Below are 19,686 nucleotides of genomic sequence, written 5' to 3'. Positions count from 1 at the left end.
TCATCCATTTGTTGTGTTGAATGGGTGGTTTTTTGGTCATGTTACTTATATTGTTTTGACCTTCTAGATTAGATGGTTCTTTTTCTTTTTTCTTCTTCTTCTTTGTATTTGGCTTTGACACCCCTTGTGTTAAGGTTGAATAGAATTCATTGACTTATATATAAATAAAAAAATGGTACTAGAATCTCAAAAGAAAATAATTAAATTAAAACCAAAAAATTCAATCTAATCCAAATTGTTATAGATTAGAGGTGTCAAATGAATGGATTGAATGGATTCGGATATACATTGTAATGTATGGGTCAATAATCATCCATTGACCCGTTAAGTATTCATTTTAATTGCTTCATGAAAATTCAATCCATCCATGCCTATTTAAAAATATCCATCCTACTCAAATCTACTAACTTAAATTTCAAAATCTTGTTGCACTGTTCATGACCAACTTTTTTTTTGTATTCAAGTGAAGGTTTGTTGGGCCTATTTCGTTGGAAAGTGGAAACCATGTTCTCCCCTCCTATGGTTAGGCGACCCCCTCTCTCTGAACATCACCTACGTTGTAGCCGGCCAGAACCCATCTCTGAACATCATCTACATCATCTCACCTCATCCCCTTGCAAATCGTACTTCTGCTATACCCTAGCTATTGCATGCGCTCCATGTGCTCTACTCTTCTCTAGGTCGTCCTTCCTGTATCTCTTTGCTGGATTTTCCTTGCACGGTTCAAGCTTCGATGTAACCCTCCATCAGTGATCTATGATCTATACTACACCCTACCTCGAAAACCAGCTATTGATTCTGCTTTCCAGGTTGTGTGGCTACACTCTAGATTAGATTTCAGAAAGCTAGCTCTTAATTCTTCTTTACAGGTTGGTTGATTTGATGCACTGCCAATATTGCTGGATTCACTATCTTTATATCTGTAGCTTTTTTGTTCTTATAAATTGAACCATTGGTTGCCAGGTTCAAATTCATTATGTACATGTTCTCTCTATGTGGTTGAAACATACAATTTTTTTATCTGGTGTAGGAACAATGCAATGCAATGGGTGTGTGGTCTAAGATAAAAGGGAAGCAGACAGGATTTAGGGGTTTCCGGGCCATTGGGCAGGTATGCATTTTTCTTTTGAACTCTTTCTGATTATTGATTTTGGAATTGGGTTTTGAATGCCAAATGGTGATATGTATGTTTTTATTTGGGCAACTATCATTAACAATCTTTGAAGCTATCATTTACAAAATTGATGGAATGTTGGTAGCAGTCTGTTGAGAAGAGAAAATCAGCTTCAACAGTATGTCCTCCCTCTCCTCCTCCACCAAAGGTAACGAGAGATTTTCTTAGAACTAAAGTTGGTCAAGTAAATTATGATTTCAATTTTGATTGCAAAAGCTCACTTTTCACTATGGAGTATAGATATTACCTAAAACTATGATTGGTGCATTGCCTAAGGGATCTGTGATTCTAATATGTATTATGAACAGGTAGTAAAAGGTGAATCACTCACTACCACTGAAGGTGGCGCCGCTTCATCAGGGTTGCATTGAGAGGATTGGGAAGGTGTTTCCTACTATCTGTTTCTATTTATGGTATAACTATTTTCTTTGGTGGTCTTCCTTGATCATATGAGCTGATGATAGTTTTTTATAGTCACTTTCAAAGCTTTTGTCCGCAAATTAATTCATCTGCCATTTTATTTAACAGTGTTTTGAATAAATTGGCATCATTGGCATGTTGAATATTGCTTTGATGAAATTTTTAGAGGGCCAGGGACATAGTTCTATGGAGGTCAAGAGTGTGGAAATAAGGTCTAATTAGCTGTAGTATTTTGCGTCCTAATAATATCATCAACATCACAAAAAATTGGTTCTGCATCAGCTAGGCAACCTCTCAATGCTGCCAATTTTTTTGGTGAACTATAGTGTTTGAATCATAGAAAATATAACTAAATAGAGCATTGTCTGGCACTATTCTGGTACATCCTCTTTCAACCAGCAATGTTTTCTGCTCTGATTGGACAACAATTTGGATCAAAAGCTTATGGGAGAAACTTGCCTCCAAACAAGCTGCAATTTCATTTTATTTCTGTTTGATTAAATTGATTTGCATAAAACTGGAGTGGAATTTATAAGTGTTATGAATTTGCACTTATTTTGTGGTTTAGGGAGAAAGATTGTTGAAGTTGTAATAAATGTGATGACTTTTCAATATGCCTAGGCTAACATAACTGACTATAATTCTTTGGCTACTTAGTTCTGATAACTTTTCTGCATTGCAAATGGAGGGTAGGTTGGCTGATGAGCTTTATGCTGAAAGTTTACAACTATCAAAATTATAGCTAACATCAACAAGTGCTCATGAACAACAAAATAAGTTTAATGGTAAGATTTGTTATAGGTGAATTGATATGGAACACCATTACAACTTTTGCTGAATTATACATGTTGGGCAGGATAGATAATGTTATGGTTTTGTTCTTATATCAAAATTAAATATGACTCACTTGCTCTTTTAACCTGCTTTTTTTCCCATATAGGGTTCTTATTTTTTATTATTGTAATGGTGTATATCATGCTATTATGTCTCCTTTTCTTGGTAGGAGAAATAACTTGAAGCAGTAGGTTGGAGGACAAATTTGAATCATTTCTTTTCATCAGGTCATTGCTATTATTGCAAGGTAATATTCGATCTCTACTTCTATATGGGGCTGGCCAAAATTATGCTTATAGTTTTAATTTTTCGATTTGATTTGTTTCAGATTGAGAATGAGTATGGGAAACAGAGTAAGCTATTTGGATCTGCTGGCCAAAGTTCTGTGAGTTGTGCTGCAAAATTGGTTGTTAACATAGGGACTGTGGTTCCATGGATAATGTGCAAGGAAAGTGATGCACCAGATCCAGTGGTGAGCATTCTCCCTCTTCCTATTGAAAGACATCTAACATCACATGATATTCTCTTCCTGTATTGTTTGATGCCTCCGCCCCATTCGTTTAATCCTGAATCTGCCTATTGTATGTATGTTTTGAGTGGTTAGATTGGGCCTGAAATATAAGAGACTCTATGACAGTTATAATGTGTAAGAAATTAGGATAGTGAAAATAGACGCTAAGTATTTCTAAGTATAAAATGTATACATGTATACAATTAAATGCCAATATACAGGGACCTCATTATAAATGTATGGTAGATAATTTTGATCAAGTTAAGATAGTCTCTTTGTGGACTGCCTTTAGTTTACCAAATCAAATAAATGCTAAAAATATCCATATAATGGTCCCTTTATCTATTCTGTAATCACAAGGTTGAAGTTATCGAGTTTTTAATTATATAAAATAAAAAGAAGCTTGATATGATTGATGAGGAGATGTTCTTTTTATGTATCATGTACTCCCCTACTATATATATCAGCTATATCCTACCTTGTGCATTTAATGAGTTGTACTATCAATCTTTCTTATTTGCATGTACATGTACACTTGAAATATTGTAATATTTGACAGCTAAGTACTATTATTGTACCGTTCTGCTTGTCAGCTAGGGAAATATACAGCTAAATTAGTGTTTTTTGTGTTTCTTCACCCATAAAATACAATACAATTCTTCATCAGAAGTTTATTCATCACCTCTGGTGGTTAGTTACACAATTCTTCATCAGAAGTTTATTCTCTCTTTATCTGTTGAAGACATTCGAAGACATGGTAAAGATGCTGATGAATCTCATAAAATGTCTCATTTTTTGTTGTTTACAGATGTGACTAACCAATTGGACTGCTCATATGGCAAGCTATCTAACAGAAACTCAGGTTAGTGTCAAAGAGTTTGTAATCAATTAGCACTCTATTCAATTATGAGATACACATGACCTCCTTATTCAGCAGGTAAAACAACAAAGAGAGCTATGTCCATTTCCTTTTCTTATTCACATGACATTGCTGTCTATTTTTCAGGACTACGTGGTTGTTCCCAGGCGGTTTATAAGGAACCACCCACATGTTCTAGATGCTGCCAAGGTTGTACTTTCGGACCCTAATGGAAATACTTACCATGTTGAAGTGAGGGTTGAGCCAAATGAAGTGCGTTTTGAAGGAGGATTTGAAACTATACGCGAAACACATAGTTGTTTGTCACTTCCTTCATACTGTTCAGTTTTGTTCGGGGAACCAACTTCGATGTCCGCATATTTCATCATGATGTTGTGGAAGTTGATTATCCAGAATTTAATTAAGCACCTCCTCAGAATGAAGTATTTTTGTGGACTGCATACCTCTCCTCACCATTATGCCGGGGTAATCAACCACTGGTAATCTATATCTATCTCTTTTCAAAATTTTAATCTTGCTTAAAATTAAAAACAGATCTTTCCAACACTGTTCTCTTTGATTTGTAGCTGATACCTGCATCAGTTGTGTTTGATTACCTTGACCACCGCCCCCAACGATAAACATGAGATTACCTAATAGAACCAATCAGGAATGACAACTCATTTGGGACCGGAAGATGGTTCGACAGTGTATGATGGGTGTTGGGTGGTACCAATTATGCAGGGCCAAAAAATTCAACTTAAATGATCAGCTGCATTTCTACAAACTCCCACAGAATGACACATTCAAAGTGGTTGTTATTCGCCACTGATTAGCATCGCTTAGGCCATGCCTATGTGGAAAAGTTCTAGCTACCAAGTGTCTTTCTTAAGCATAGTTGTGTACCTCTTTATTATATCACTACCTACCTGGTTCCTATGTTTTTTTATTGTATTTCCATTGTCGAAGCTTTGATAATGTCAAATATATGATGTCCATGAACTTGTGTTATTATGTTGTTAAGTCTTTCTGCATTTTAATGTTATCTATGTACAAGTAGGTGTTTGTTGTTTAACTGTGGAGAAAAAGCACCCACGGAAGTTTGTTCAGATTTTTCTCTTAGATGAGCAGATCCAATAAGCCATGGAAGTATTGTTTTCAAAGTTTGTTACTACATTTTCATTAACTCGTAATTGAGTTACTTATCAATTTTTTATAAGGTTGATCATTTTTTTTTTCAAGATACTATCTCCCACCAAAGAACAAATCAGAAAAAAAAAGTGTAATATTAGTAGTGTTCGATTATTTGCACTGGGTGGAATTGAAAAGAGTATATCCCTATAACCCTTATACTTATTATTATTTAGTCTACATCTAAACAGTTTCTGGAATGAGGACATGAAAACATAGCATGATCTGTAAATTTAGCCCATGTCTTGTGTATTTCGTTTCACATCTCAGCATGTGTAGAAAAAAATGTTTCACATATATATATAATTTTTTTTTGACAGGGTTTCATATTATATAAGCAGTAAAAAAAATTGATGGTGGATTAAAAGGGACAATTCATCTTTGGATTTTAACCTTAAAATACGCCTTAAAGAGTGCATTTTATCAACCCTTTTTGTCAACACATTAATTGGGCATGAACCTCTCAAATAGGTAAGCCAAAACAGGAGGGTTGTGTGTACTAATTTTTTCTTGCTTTTTCGTATAAACATGCACCTATATAGTAGTAAAGACAATATAAAAAAACGAGTACAACTATGTAAATTGTTTAATTTATTATAAATAGATGTTAAAATAAATCATCTGTGCATCGCACGGGTATAATCCTAGTATTAGTGAACGTGGATATCCGTCCATCGATTAACTTCAGTATTTTTGTCACAAATTTTTATATTTTTTCTTTGAGAAAACTTTATAAAAAATTCTAAACCCTAAAGTCAATTTTTTCTACATACAAAAAAAAACCCTAAAGTCAATCTTAATCCCTAAGGGTTTATTTGGTTCAACAGAGGGAGGAGAGAGAGAAATTTTAATTCTTATCATGTTTGATTCATAGGAGAGAAAGTGAGGGGAGGTGAGCAGAAATAGCCTCTTTTTTATTTGGTTCATGAGGGAAGGGAGGAATTTTCTAATTAAATAACTTTTATACCCAGCCTATTATTTTATTTGTTATTTAAATATACCTGCACGAGCACTTATATAAAAAGGTATGATAATAACTATTTTTATAACATAGAACCAATTTTATTTTCACCTTTTTTATTGAAAAGATACTTTAAGAAAATAATATCCCTCAAGTATTTTTTTTATAGGAAATATCCCTCAAGTATGCCGGTATTGAATTGTACTCTACAAGCTGATATTTTAATTTTTTCGACAACCTTACTCAGTTACTCCTTTCATTCCTCAATAAGTTAAGAAATCAGAAGATATTTGTTGTTACTTTGCTGTCTTGCATTTTGTTAAAAACAACTGGTTGTCGAAGTCGATGTCGTGGCATCTGACTTTGTGTAGCTAGGACATCAGTCCTCTACTTGGAACGTTATTGTGGGCTCTTGAAGATCTTATGAAGATATGTTTTTAAAGTTACTTGAGGTTCAAGTAGTTGTACCAGAAGGGTTTTAATTGCGGGTTGTTATTTGTTGAAACAATCTTTGATAAAAGATTTGTTTCTATCTTTTCTTGTGAAAAACATAACAAGATCTTTGGAGATTGCGTTTTGTTTGAATTGTTGCTGCAATCTATTTCCTCATCCCAAGCTAACCCTAGCATATATGCTACCACTGCTGAAGAATATAAAAGGGATGAAGACCTAAAACGTGTAGACGACTGAAGCTAATTGAGAGATCAAGTGTTTTAGGATTGTGCATGGTTCTTTGTCCTTGTTACTTGTGAACACACTTTGCTCCCTGATTCTATAAAGCAAAGTTGTGTTTTGTGTTGTTTGATTCTTCAAACTCTGATTGTTGATTGTTTGTTACAAATCACTGAGGCAGTGATTGGGAGAAAGTGAGAGGCGTTCTCATACTTAGGTTGAGATACTAAGTACAAATACACTGGGTAGATTAGGAAGTGAACTATGAATTGTGGTGTTCATGAGTGTTTGTAATTCCTGAATCTTGAGATAGTGGATTTCCTTTCTTTGGGTGCAAACCCTCCAAACGTATGTGATTTTCACCGAGCTGGGTTAACAATCTTTGTGTGTTGTTTACTCATGCTTTTAAGTTATTGCTGTTACTGTTAGTCAATTGTCGAACCTGTTGTCCGAGCATCGCGTAGGACATCTGTTCTAAGGGAACTTGAATTTAAATATTAATACAATGAAGGTGAAGTTAGATTATTACAATTTATTGGCGTGAATTTTACAATCGAAAGAAGAAATTTTTTTAATGTAGAATTATGATAGATGTAACTTTTACCTACCTTTCTAGTCTACTTTCTAGCCGTGATTACCCTGAAACCCATTATTCCAATATGCTTTCTTTCTATAGTTTATCTTTCTTCTCAGTTGACTTTTAAGATTTATATTAGAATGTATAAAACTTTCTTCTCTTTCAACAGCAGTTTCATTATTCATTATTTTGTCGCAAGGTTCAGAAGATGCCCCTGTGGGTGTGGGGTAGGATTCAGCTTTCACTTCAAGTGACTCAAGGAAGTTGGGTATGGTAAAAGAGCTCGCTCAATCTCTTTATGCCAAAGATGCACCCACCGATATGGGAGTTTCGACTGCAGCTTTCTTGTCTCATGAGAGGAGGGATCCCATGTTTTAAGCGGGCTTTGCTGTAGCGGGATTTGAAGGGAGTAGGATTTTGAGTTGTTGAAGCTGCGGAAGCAGTTTTAGGCGGTGTTGGAGGTGAGTCCGGTATCTAAAAAATTAGAAGTAGAGAGGACAGACCTTACTTAAAAGGCTATTGGTTTTGGAGTCTCAGCAGGAATTGGTGCCTAAGATAACTATTCCAAGGGAAGATTAAGACTACCACGCGCGGCACACTGACTCTATTTAGAATTTTAGTTCTATTTGAACTAAGTCGAATCGCTATCTCTGGAACCAAAGTCGTACTCTCTTGACTAAAGTCCGAAGGATTTGCCCTTTAAACCACCAAAAGGTCTTATTCCGACAACACTGAAAAAGTATGCCATTAGTAAGACTCTCTAGAAGCCTTAGGAGCCATGGAGTCTGGTGATGAGGTAGCTCTTGTCTCTTGGTCAGTTGTTTCCGCTCGAGCTAGTAACACCTTACCTGCCAATTATCTAATCATTACCAGGATCTGCCAACGATATTTGATTTAAATATATTAATAATAAAGTTATAGTAACTTCTAACTTCATCCAATCAACTACCCATCCAATGCCTCTCTGAATCCTGACTACGCTTAGTCATTAATAAGTCGATGAACCATACCGGTGAAGCAAGCCCACCGATGATCCGACTCACTCAAAGAATGGATGATAAGCATAAAATCGTTGTAGATCGTTTCGTTTTTTCGTTTCTCGCAAGCAGTAATCGAACCTGCGCTCTATGTATGCTCGACTTTGGTTGTCGGTGCGTGTAGGTATGAGTACATTATGGCAGGATCAGTCACCCGGGCAAACCAACCCTCCTCCAAGAAAAATTGTGCTATGCCCTCTCGATCCATATAGAGCGAAAGAGCTGCCTGGTGATCCCTAGGTTGCAGCACGTTCGGTCGTTAACTCCTCGCACCACTGCCACCGTTTCTAGGACCGGCCGACGCCTTACCTGCATTGGATCTAGTTCCACACATCTTTCCAGCTTTCAATTGGGACAACTAATATACTCCTTGAAGAACTGCGTAGGGAAGTGCCCAAAAATTACGTAAGGAATAAAAGCTTCTAATTCGTAGCAAATACAATAGCAGTAGCAAGTAGTAGTGGGAAGAAAAGGTCGGAATTCTAATATTGTGTAGGGGTAACTTTTTCAAGTACATTATTTCCCCTCCCAATCCCCCACTTTTGAAGGGAAGCAAAAATTGAGTGAGGAGGGGTCTTGGTCCCCTCCCTTCCCCTTGAAAAGTTTCAACTAAATAAAATTAATTTAAAAAAACCCTCCCTACCAATCTCGCCGAACCAAACAACCCTAAACTCTAAAGTCCACCATCAACTCTAATATCGGCTCTAAACCCTAAAATCAACTATAAATCCTAAAATCAAATCTAAAGCCTAAACTCAGCTCCAAACCTTAAAATTGGCACAAAACCTAAATCGACCTAAGCCCGTAAATTGCCCCAAACCCTAGAATTGATGTTAGCCGTAAAATCGGACCCAAACCCTAAATTTGACCTATCCATTTTTCCTTCTAGAATTGGTGCCGCCCCATTTAGGATTTAGGGTCGGGTTTAGGGTTGAATTTAGGGTTTAGAATCAATCTTAGGGTTTGGAGCCAATTTTAGGGTTTATAATCACTTTTAATGTTTAGGGTTAATTTTTGGGTTTTGGGTCAGTTTTTGGGTTTGGGGTTGATTTTTATTTAGTGTTGATTTTAGGGTTAGGGGCCTATATTCGAGTTTGGGGCCGATTTTAGAGTTTAGGATCAATTTTAGGTTTTGGTGTTGATTTTAGGATCTTGAGCCGATTTTAGGGTTCAGGTCGGGTTTAACGTCGATTTTAGGGTTTAAGGTCAATTTTAGGGTTTGAAGCCTATTTAAGGGTTCATGTCGGGTTTAAGATCAATTAAAGGGGTTAGGTTTAATTTTATGGTTTGTGGTCGATTTTAGGGGTTTAGGATCAATTTTAGGATTCGAGGCCAATTTTAGGATTTTATATGGCTTTTAGAGGTAAAGTCAGGTTTAGGGTCGATTTAAGGGTTTTAGGAAATAGAGCCAATTTTAGGATTTGGCCGATTTTATGGTCCATGTCGGGTTTAGCGTTGATTTTAGGGTCCTAGTCGTGTTTAGGGCTGATTTCAGGGTTTAAGATTAATTTTAGGGTATGGGTCCGATTTTAGGGATTAGGGTCAATTGTAGGGATTGACGTCGATTCAGGGTTTAGCACTGATTTTAGGTTTCATATCGGGTTTATAATTTGATTTTAGAGTCAGGTTTAGGTATTAGGGTTTATTTTAAGGTTTGGGTCGATCGTAGAATTTGTATGTTCTTATCCATATATCTATCTTTTATCATATTATGTAAATCCATTAACATTTTAGAAAAAACCAATGGATAATTTTTAATTTTAACTAAATGATCAAATGAGTTTCAAAATATTATAGATGGGTCATGACCAATCCATTAAATTAAATAGATGAGTCATTATCCATGCATATAATTGTATTTTGTAAATGGGTTGGTTAGATTGTGGGTTAGATGGATTGTGGGTTAATGGATCCAATTATCACCCCTATTATAGATTCAATTGTCCCTACAATTGTGGAAGCTATAGATTATTGACACCTAAGTTTTTAATGAGTCTCAAACTATATATTATTAGATTTATGGATAAATCTATGGGTAATGATATATACACACCTCTTTTTTTATACACTTCATTTCCACCTATTTTTATTTCTATCTCTCTCCTCTAATCATCTATCACATCTTATACTTTCTCACTCTAACTTTTTCTTTTCTTCCAATCTCTCTCTTCCTCCACCTCATTCCACCTCATTTTGAGGTGTGAATAAATAATTATTGATAAATCTATTGCATGATAAGATGAAATCCAATTTGGAAACACCCCTAACCACTAGCATGAAGACATTTCCATCAAATCCACTATTGGCAAAACCAACATTGACACCACTAGTGAGACTAGTAGAACTTTGGTGACTGCAGTGATTAGATTGGTTAGACCAATGGTAAGACTCATCAGTGGCTAAGTAGATGGATTGAGGAGGAAGATGATGAATTGATTTATTGAGGGGAGAGAACGTAGAGGTCCACAAAGTTCTTCTTCCTTTGCATTTTTTATAAGCTTTTTTTGTAAATTCAAATTGTTAGGCATGTTGTTTATTTTTTAATTACATTTAATATATATTCAACTTGTTTGACTGTAATCAGTGTGGTTACTCAAAATTTGCTATATAATTTCACCAACATGCATAAAATTTATCCACTGCGTGAATAATTAAGAAATGTAGTTAATATTTAATTTTCATTATTATTTATTTTTAGTATAAAATTTATCCCTAGAATTAAATAATTTACATTTTTCTTTTTGAATTTCTCACTACATTAGAATTGAAAAGAATTTAATCATTCCTTAAATAACTATTTAAATAGGATTAAATAAAAGGAGTGAGCATTCATTCAATTTTTAAAGTTGAGGTTTGTAAAATTCTAAATGGAATGGGGAGGCCTGAAAGATAAGATAAAAAGTAGCATTGAAGATCAAAATCACACCACCCTCTGAAGTGTTGAGCAACATCTTACTGTTATGATATGAGTCATTGGTTTTCTTTCCAATGTCATGATATCTTAAAGTCTATTTATTTTAAGCTCAAGTTAGCTTTTTTCATATCTTCATATGACATGAAGACTATAATTCAGCTAATTGGATATAACAAGATAATATACACAACTGAAATAGTGTAATTTGCATCATAGTAAACTAATAAAACAAACACAAAGGTTGAAACCAAATAGATTAAAACAACGCTTCAAATAGCAGCATTCAGAATAATAAAGGATAGAACACTTTTTGGAAACCTTATCTATATAAAGCACTGCCCAAATAAAATTACACAGCAGGCAAATTTTCCATTCATGCTTAGCTTCATCATCATCATCATCATCATCATTTCTTGCCACAGCTTACCTTAACTGTGGATGGCAACACCAAGAGAAGGAGCTTCCATAGGTATGAGCTTCTCAAATTCCACAGGTTTGTTGTTGATCAAGTTGTTCTGTTTGTCATCATAAGCTGAAAGATGCACTCCTAGTGCTGCTCTACCTGAAGGATCAAGGTTATTAGACCAAGCAGCATCCCACTCAACTGCCTTTGCTGTGCTACATGCAACAGTTGGTCCTCCAGGAACAGTTAGCCTAGCTGAGTTCTGGACGACAAAAAATTAGGATTTAGGAACACAAATATTTGAATCATCCTCTGTTAAATTATGATGTCTCTTGGTTATAATTTAAGGCGTGTTTGGTTAAACAGTTTAACTAAGTGCTTATAGCAATAGTCACTTATACGCTTATTCAAAAGCTAATCTGAGCAGCTTATTCATAAGCTAATTTTAGCAAATCCAACGCTTATTCAGGAATGATCAGCTTATTCAGAAGCTTATCGTATAAGCGCTTATTTAGAAGCTAATCAAAGTAGGTTATGAAGATAAGCTCAAAACAGCTTATAAAAAGCTTATAAGCTGTTTACATAAGACCTTCCAAACACTTGCATAAACGTATATGCTATAAGATAAGTTCAACAAATAAGCTCTTCGAATCGGGGCCTAAGAGTTCATTGATTAACTTGCCTGTGGGAAGAACCTTTCAAAGATCATTCTGTAGTAATATGCTTCCTTGGTTAGTGGGGTGTTGTGGCGGAAGATATTACCAGCATTAAGAATCATTTTATCAGTAACCTGTTGAAAAATGTAAAGAAACTTATAAGTAACATAAATTTCATGAAAATAGGGAACTTCATCATGAAATTGTAGATAAAATTCTGGATTCAATACATGTTTTGCAGCATGGTCTTTAAGGCCATCAATCCAACTATAGCCAACTCCATCACTGAATTGTTCTTTCTGCCTATACAGAATGTGCTGCACAAATGTACATGTTCAGATATAAGTTTAGTCCATTAATTTTCCAAAGAACTATAGACATTGCAGAAAATCACAATACCTTTGGCAGATAAGGTTTCTCTTCATCATCAAAGGCCCTCCTCAGAATATACTTCTCAATGCGTCCTTCGTCTCGTTTAATCTGAACATATTAAAATAGCAAACCAGTTCAATAAAAATTTCTCTAGATTTTGTCTGAATTTTTTAACTGATGAAGCAACCATGTCACAATTTTTACTCATACCATCTTATACTCGGGATCAATATTCATTGCGACATTGATAAATTCCTTGTCCAAAAATGGCACTCTGGCTTCTAGACCCCAAGCAAATGTTGATTTATTAGCTCGCAAGCAATCATATTGGTGGAGTGCTTTGATCTGCATTAACAAAACATTTCAATTAACAATTGCATTCGAACACCTTATATTTTGTTCAAACAAATAGCATGAAAAATCTATTACCTTGCGGCATGTTTCTGTGTGAAACTCTTCCTTGTTAGGTGCCTTATGGAAGTACAAGTACCCACCAAAAATCTCATCAGATCCTTCTCCAGAAATTACCCATTTGACACCAAGTGATTTAATCTTTCTAGACATGAGAAACATGGGTGTGCTAGCTCTAATTGTAGTCACATCATATGTTTCAACATGGTATATAACTTCCTCAATTGCATCTATTCCATCCTGCAAACATATATAAATGATTTACTATATTGAACGGCCACAAATTGAAAGTGGGAAAGTACAATTTCCTCTCTCAAATTGAGAAAGGAAAAGTAATATTTCAATGCATGTTTGAAAACTCTTCTACAATTGATTCTGAAGCCAAAATGAAATCCTGAAGTTTCGGAATTGATTCTGATGAAAAAGAAGCTGACCTGAACAGTAAAGGTAAACTCATGGTGGACAGTTCCAAGATAGTCTGCAACTTCTTTTGCAGCCTTCAGATCAGGTGAACCCTAATCAACAAGAGATGAACAAATGTTAAAACAAAATTAAAGGTTTTCTTTAAGAAATGATAAAAACACCAAAAAATTTAATGTCATTCTTAGTTTTGAATAGATATATATATATATATACCTCAAGGCCTACACAGAATGAGTGCAATTTTGATCCCCATTGTTCAGCAGCTTTTGTGGTTGCCAAGTAGCGAGAAGTGATGGAAGCAACCAATGATGAGTCCAAACCTCCAGATAGCAGCACTCCAAAAGGCACATCAGTCATCAACCTTTTTATCACTGCCTGTAATCACATTGAATGTCAGTACTATTTCTATGTATGCAAGTAATAGAATTGATGATGTTTCCTTTCACAATTAATTCTAGCTTCGAAACCAATTATGGGGTGAAGCTATGAATCATAGCTTCTGTTATTTACATAATCGATTGTGAGATTTTATTGCTGGATTCTACAATATATCATTTTTCTCATAAACTTATCCAAAACATAAATCAGTTCACTCTGAACTCACTTTTATCATAATCAATTTTACTCAAGTCAATTCTATCGATAATAAGTTCTGATAACGCTGATCAAAACACGCATGTACTTAGACCCTTGTGATTCATACCTTCTCAAAGGCGTGTCTCACAGCTAGAGGATCATAAGGAGCTGAAGGAATAGACTCAGAGAACCAAGTAGGGTTGTACCATCTGCGAAATGCTCTTTCTCTGCTGGAGTACAAGTGACCAGGTGGAAAGACCTCAAAATGTTCACAATCATCATTCAAGCCTTTCATTTCTGATGAAATCCAAACAGACCCTGAATCCAAAAAGGTGCCAAACTCATCACACTTCATTCAAATTCAAACATGTTCAAGTGCACAAACTAAAATCACATAAATCCAATTCAATAGCAGGAACATTACCATCTAATCCCCAACCAATGTACAGGGAAGTGACTCCTATAGCATCCCGGGCCACTATGAAAGTGTTGTCCCGAGTGTCCAGTAGAACAAATGAAAAGATCCCATCCAGCATGTCCATAAAGTTTTCTCCATGTTCCTCATACTATTCAAAAGATTAGCATCAGTAACAACTAACAAGTAGTTCAAATAAATCACCAGCTCAATCATGATTAGCACCCTCTATTGACTATTGCACGCACACTCCTCTTCAAAGGAGTGATCTAGTGTCAGAGATACTGACATCCAGTATCAGATATTGACACCCGTACAACACCTATACTTTAGGCGTCAGACACTTTTTTGCGGTGTCTTAACAAATGCTTAAATAAAATCAATTCTGACCACTCATCTAAAGATCGCGTGTGTGCAGCATATATATTTGATAAAAACAAAAACGTGAAATGTTAGAAGTGTTGATGTTGAAACTTATATGATTGTATGATCAAGAGACTCAGATGTGAATAAATATCAAGTGACAGAATAATTTCATTAAAAAAAAAACTTTGAACCTGCAACACAAATAAATAGCTAAATTTAAACAAAACAATATTGATCATTTATGAATATTCCAAATATTACTAACCAGGTGTGCAATAACATCACAGTCACTTCCAGTTCTGAACTGGTGATTAGGCAGCTGCTTCCTGAGCTCTTCATGGTTGTAAATCTCTCCATTTACCTGTTTTTTAATCAATGTTACATATCATCAATCATAATTTACCATAATTAAACAATAGCATGTCTAGATTCACATTTAATCATCCCAAAATGACTTCTTCCTAGCATCTACCAAAATCACTTGTTCCTCAAACGTGAAAATCTACTACGTTCCTAAACATGCACTTAATTATAGGCCCCGTTTGGATAAACAGCTTAATTAAGCGCTTATGGTCATAAGCGCTTATGACATAAGCGCTTATTCATAAGCTATTTTTAAAAATTTATTGAAATAAATTAAAAATAAGCTGTGTATAAGCATAAGCTGTTTTTCATAAGCTATCATGAGTAGCTTATGAAAATAAGCTGAAAATAGCTTATGGCAGACCATAAGCTGTTTGCATAAGCTCTCCCAAACACTGGCATAAGAGCTTATGCTGTCAGATAAGCTCAAATAAGCTATTCCAAACTGGGCCATAGTATGTTTGGATCAGCTTGTCAGAATCTATTTTGAAACCTATATTTTTTCTCAAAATTGATTCTATATTTTGAATCGGTCGTTAAAGGATTTCTAAACATGCATTTAGTAATATAAGTAATAACTTGAAAAGGAGATTAAAAAACCTCTGCTTTAAGCCAAACAACAAGTTATGGTGGTATGAGACAGATTGCAATATAGCTTATTTAGAGTAGGCAATAACATTATGAAATTAGTAGTAAAAAGTAGGATGATATAGAAAGCTATTATGATTATAATTGATGTTGAGTTTATGGCCTACCGTGACGATAATAGATTTGTCTTCATTAAAAAGAGGTTGATCTCCAGAAGCAGGATCAACTATGGCTAACCGTTGGTGTGCCAAATAGCAGTCACCATGTTGGTGGAGTCCACTCCAATCTGGCCCACGGTGCTTCAATCTGTCATGTCAACAACCACAAACCAAGAAAAAAAATTAAATTAAATTGAACATAGACTATGATAATATTCATAGACTTTTTTTTTATCACATCATCGTGTAATAAAAAATTAACTCTCAGTAGTTATACCATCAATCAACCATTTTAATTAATTATTTTTCAACTGATTATTACCAATAATTGTATTTCAACCTGGACCCCACATCCCACTCTTTGTCTTGTAATATTATTCATCGGTGTGATCAGAATATATTTTATTCATAGTTGCTTACTTATCTTATTAAAGCCCAGTGTGATAATTCTGATGCCAGTGAAAAGTCCAATTATGATTTGAACTCCACTATGGTTAAAAAAAAAATATTCATTCCCTTTCAATTATTTGAGAAATGGATAAGACCATGATAGCTGACATGAGAAACATGAATTATGTCACTTGGGTCCCATTTTTATTCTTCCTTGTCACCTGACTCTCAATATCACGAAAACAAGACCCTGCCAAACTATGCTCATGCTGATTCACATATGATCATCATCAATTCTTTCATGAACTTGTTAACCAAACACACATAAAGCTTGGATTAGGCAAAGTATATAAACATACTATATAGTTAAGAAGTGAAAATTGAAAACATTTATTCAAAACACATATATATAAAAAAATATGAAAATTATACTTCTGAATTTGATTCCTTAATCATGATTTACCAGTTAAATAGTAAACTATGATTGGTGTAAAAAAGACAACGACACTATGATTCATCATGTTAAAAACTACTCAACGGTGAACTATGTTTTTACTACTAATTAATCACAGTTAGTATACGTTATTCATACTATGTTTCTTATGTGTTAAAATTAATATGCAGAAAGACTAGAATCATTGCCTGCGAGAAAGCTCTAGGACGCGGACCCTTTTGGCTTGAGTGAAATCAGAACAGCCAAGTACAGCAAGTATACCACACATTGTTGTGTATGCTTATAAGATAGAATCAAAGAGAAAGAAGGAGACAATCAGAAGAAGGAGAAGAGAATTGAAGAAAGAAACGAAGAACAAGACCACATATAATGGTTTGTAATAGAAGGCTTGAAGCACTTTGATATACATAAATGCTTCTCCAAAACACGTATTTATATGCGTGAGATGAAGGATAGGCACCATCAAGTGATGCCCGCAAAACGCTGTCGTTTCTATCATATACAGTGTATTTTATCACCCACGAGCTGGTCATGACACTCGACACCGGGCCCACAACTTCAGCCTCTTATGTTTTACCACGTGGCAAAACGTGGGTCGTTGATGGGGCACATGGTTCGTTCATTCTCGGTGAAGCCGTAAAGTAAGTCATTGTTCATTAATCAGTGCTGATATACTTGTCCAAATACTTGATTGAGACCAACAAGGTTAATTGAACTCGTTAAACAGTTGAGAGTTCAATTTTTAAGTGGTTTGTACGAAGAATGGTTTATTGAAAAAAATTTATTAACTCAAGCTGATCTCATAGCCTTCAGAAGATTAGTATTGTAACTGCAAGTTCGGGAAATACCTTCTTATAAAAAATACTTGATTGGGGTTTTAATTAACAATTACTCCATCTGTTCCTATATAAGTGTCACTTTAATATTGTTGCACACGTATTAAGAATAGAATTTGAATGTTTTTGTTTTATTAAAATTACAATCTAACTTAGACTCTCTCATTAGTGTCTCATACCATTGGAGAGAAATGGTTCTTCCACCATGTCTAATTTGGGTGTGGTAGTGTAGAAACTTCTCTCTCATGTGTCTCTCATAAATATGTTCTTATAAAATATTATTATACTAAATATTATACCCGTGCGTTGCACGGGTTTACTTACAATATTTTTTAACATTATATATAAATTATTATAGTTTAAATAAATAAAAAAATATTTTTTAATTATAATTGTAAATAAACTGTGTTAAGACATTTCAATAAATATTATTAAATATTTTTGTATAAATAATTAATATTACTCAAATTTTATTATTGATATTTAATTATTAGCATAGAAATGATTTTTAGAAATAAAAAAATTTATGAAAAATTATTAAGTTAATTTGAAATATTTAAATTACGTAAAAAAATGTTAAGTGCTAGTGTCATGAAATAAATTTTAATATTATTTTTTATACTTTTGTTCTGGAAATGAACAGTCAAGAATGGTATAAGCCTTAAACCCTAGTAAAGCATGAGTCTAGTAATAGCTTAATCCTTTAGAATAAATGTCGAATGATCCTTTGCAATGATCATAAAGTCCCCTTTTATAGAGGTTACATGAAACCCTAACTTTGCCACTAATGGGGTTTGTTGGGTCGTACCTCACTCGGCCCAACTCCCTTACATACATCAACCGCCCCTGGCGCTTGCCCTAAGGGGGTCACTAATCTCTTAAGTCCTTTCTCTCACCCCTAGCGAGTTCCTCTAGGGTGTGGGGGCTCGCCCAATCCAACTTTTTACCAAGAAAGTCATTTGTTGTGACTTGTCAAGGTCAAGAAGAATAAATTCATTTTAAATTTTAGAATTATGATAAGTGATAACATAAATAGCTTAAAATATTATCAAGCGAATTTAAATTTATTTAACTTATTTGGTTTCCGAATGTTTTCTCAAAGCCGATAGCCAAGAGACTTATAATCTCTCGAGGTTCTATGATCACATTAAATGGATATGCTTCTTACAACGAACATTTATTCAACTTTGACCATTATTATTTTTCTCTATTATGCTTCCTTAAGTAAATTTTTTTTTACAACAAAAGATGAATAATATTAATAGCAAATGATTCATGAGAACAACCCTCTCATGAATAAGTAATTTTTACTAATATATCATAGATCAAAATTATTATTAGATATTTTTTCAATAATGCACATATATGTTATAGTTAACTTTAAATTCATTTTAGCGGCGCTTTTTAATTTTAAAACTATTTATCTACATTATTTATTAAAAATATTATTTTATTATTAACTAATTTTAATTTTCAATATTTATCAAATGCAAAACTAAAGAAAATTTCAGTTTTTTTTTTAACAAAATTAATTTTTAATATATACAATAATTTTTTTTAGTTTTTTTTTTGAGAATTATATGGTTTAATGCATTTAATACTCTTTGCTAATGAGTTTAATTCAAAAGCTCAAGTGAGCTTTACATATATACTAGAAATAATACCCGTGCGTTGCACGGGTTTATTTATAATATTTTTAAAATTATATATGATTATTATAGTTTTAATAAATATTAAAATATGTTTATTATAAAATATAATAAATTAAATAATAATGGAGGTGAGACATTTCATTCAATAGAATTAGAGTTCTCTAAATCTAAATAATTAATATTACTCAAATTTAATAATTGATATTTTTTTAAGAAAACTTTATTGAAACACAACAAAATGAGAACAACCTTCTCATTTAGATAATTACATTAGATCACAATAGACTCATATATGTTGTTCCCTACCACACCCTTGATTTGCCAAAAAGTTTGTTCCAGTGTTTCCCTCACGCAATACATACACTACACCAACACATTGAATTATAGATATCATATGATCTATATGATTAAATACATGTTTCAATTTCAATGACCTTCTATCTCCCTTAGACACTCACCCGACCACTAAGGAG

At 34.0% G+C, this 19,686-nt stretch overlaps 1 protein-coding gene and 1 long non-coding RNA gene across 9 annotated transcripts; one reads left to right on the top strand and one right to left on the bottom strand.

The window, feature by feature from the left end:
• The first annotated feature begins 459 nt into the window (after nucleotides 1-459).
• LOC130733972 (uncharacterized) lies at nucleotides 460-4,809 on the top strand. 8 transcript variants are annotated; one of them, XR_009017709.1, is made up of 10 exons: nucleotides 460-869; nucleotides 1,031-1,111; nucleotides 1,263-1,322; nucleotides 1,483-1,587; nucleotides 2,252-2,379; nucleotides 2,598-2,675; nucleotides 2,757-2,900; nucleotides 3,748-3,801; nucleotides 3,946-4,298; nucleotides 4,386-4,809. It is a non-coding gene; the product is annotated as an uncharacterized LOC130733972 (long non-coding RNA). The 8 variants fall into 8 exon arrangements; XR_009017710.1 differs by having other exon boundaries at nucleotides 461-869; nucleotides 1,483-1,558; XR_009017706.1 differs by having other exon boundaries at nucleotides 461-869; nucleotides 1,227-1,322; nucleotides 2,288-2,379.
• A 6,524-nt stretch (nucleotides 4,810-11,333) lies between these two features.
• Nucleotides 11,334-17,138, bottom strand: LOC130733971 (asparagine synthetase [glutamine-hydrolyzing] 1). The gene is made up of 13 exons (XM_057586261.1): nucleotides 16,914-17,138; nucleotides 15,891-16,029; nucleotides 15,038-15,133; nucleotides 14,416-14,557; nucleotides 14,119-14,309; nucleotides 13,629-13,790; nucleotides 13,427-13,507; nucleotides 13,011-13,232; nucleotides 12,792-12,926; nucleotides 12,609-12,689; nucleotides 12,440-12,526; nucleotides 12,236-12,343; nucleotides 11,334-11,815 (listed from the first exon to the last, which is right to left on the bottom strand). Exons 1-13 carry the CDS (start codon nucleotides 16,991-16,993, stop codon nucleotides 11,579-11,581), a joined length of 1,761 nt encoding a protein of 586 aa, XP_057442244.1. The 5' UTR covers nucleotides 16,994-17,138; the 3' UTR covers nucleotides 11,334-11,578.
• Between the last annotated feature and the right edge of the window lie 2,548 nt (nucleotides 17,139-19,686).

The sequence above is a fragment of the Lotus japonicus genome, chromosome 1, assembly GCF_012489685.1.
Source record: "Lotus japonicus ecotype B-129 chromosome 1, LjGifu_v1.2".
Lineage (NCBI taxonomy): Eukaryota > Viridiplantae > Streptophyta > Magnoliopsida > Fabales > Fabaceae > Lotus > Lotus japonicus.
The sequence above is the reverse complement of the archived record's forward strand: the minus strand, read 5'-3'. Positions and strand labels throughout refer to the sequence as shown.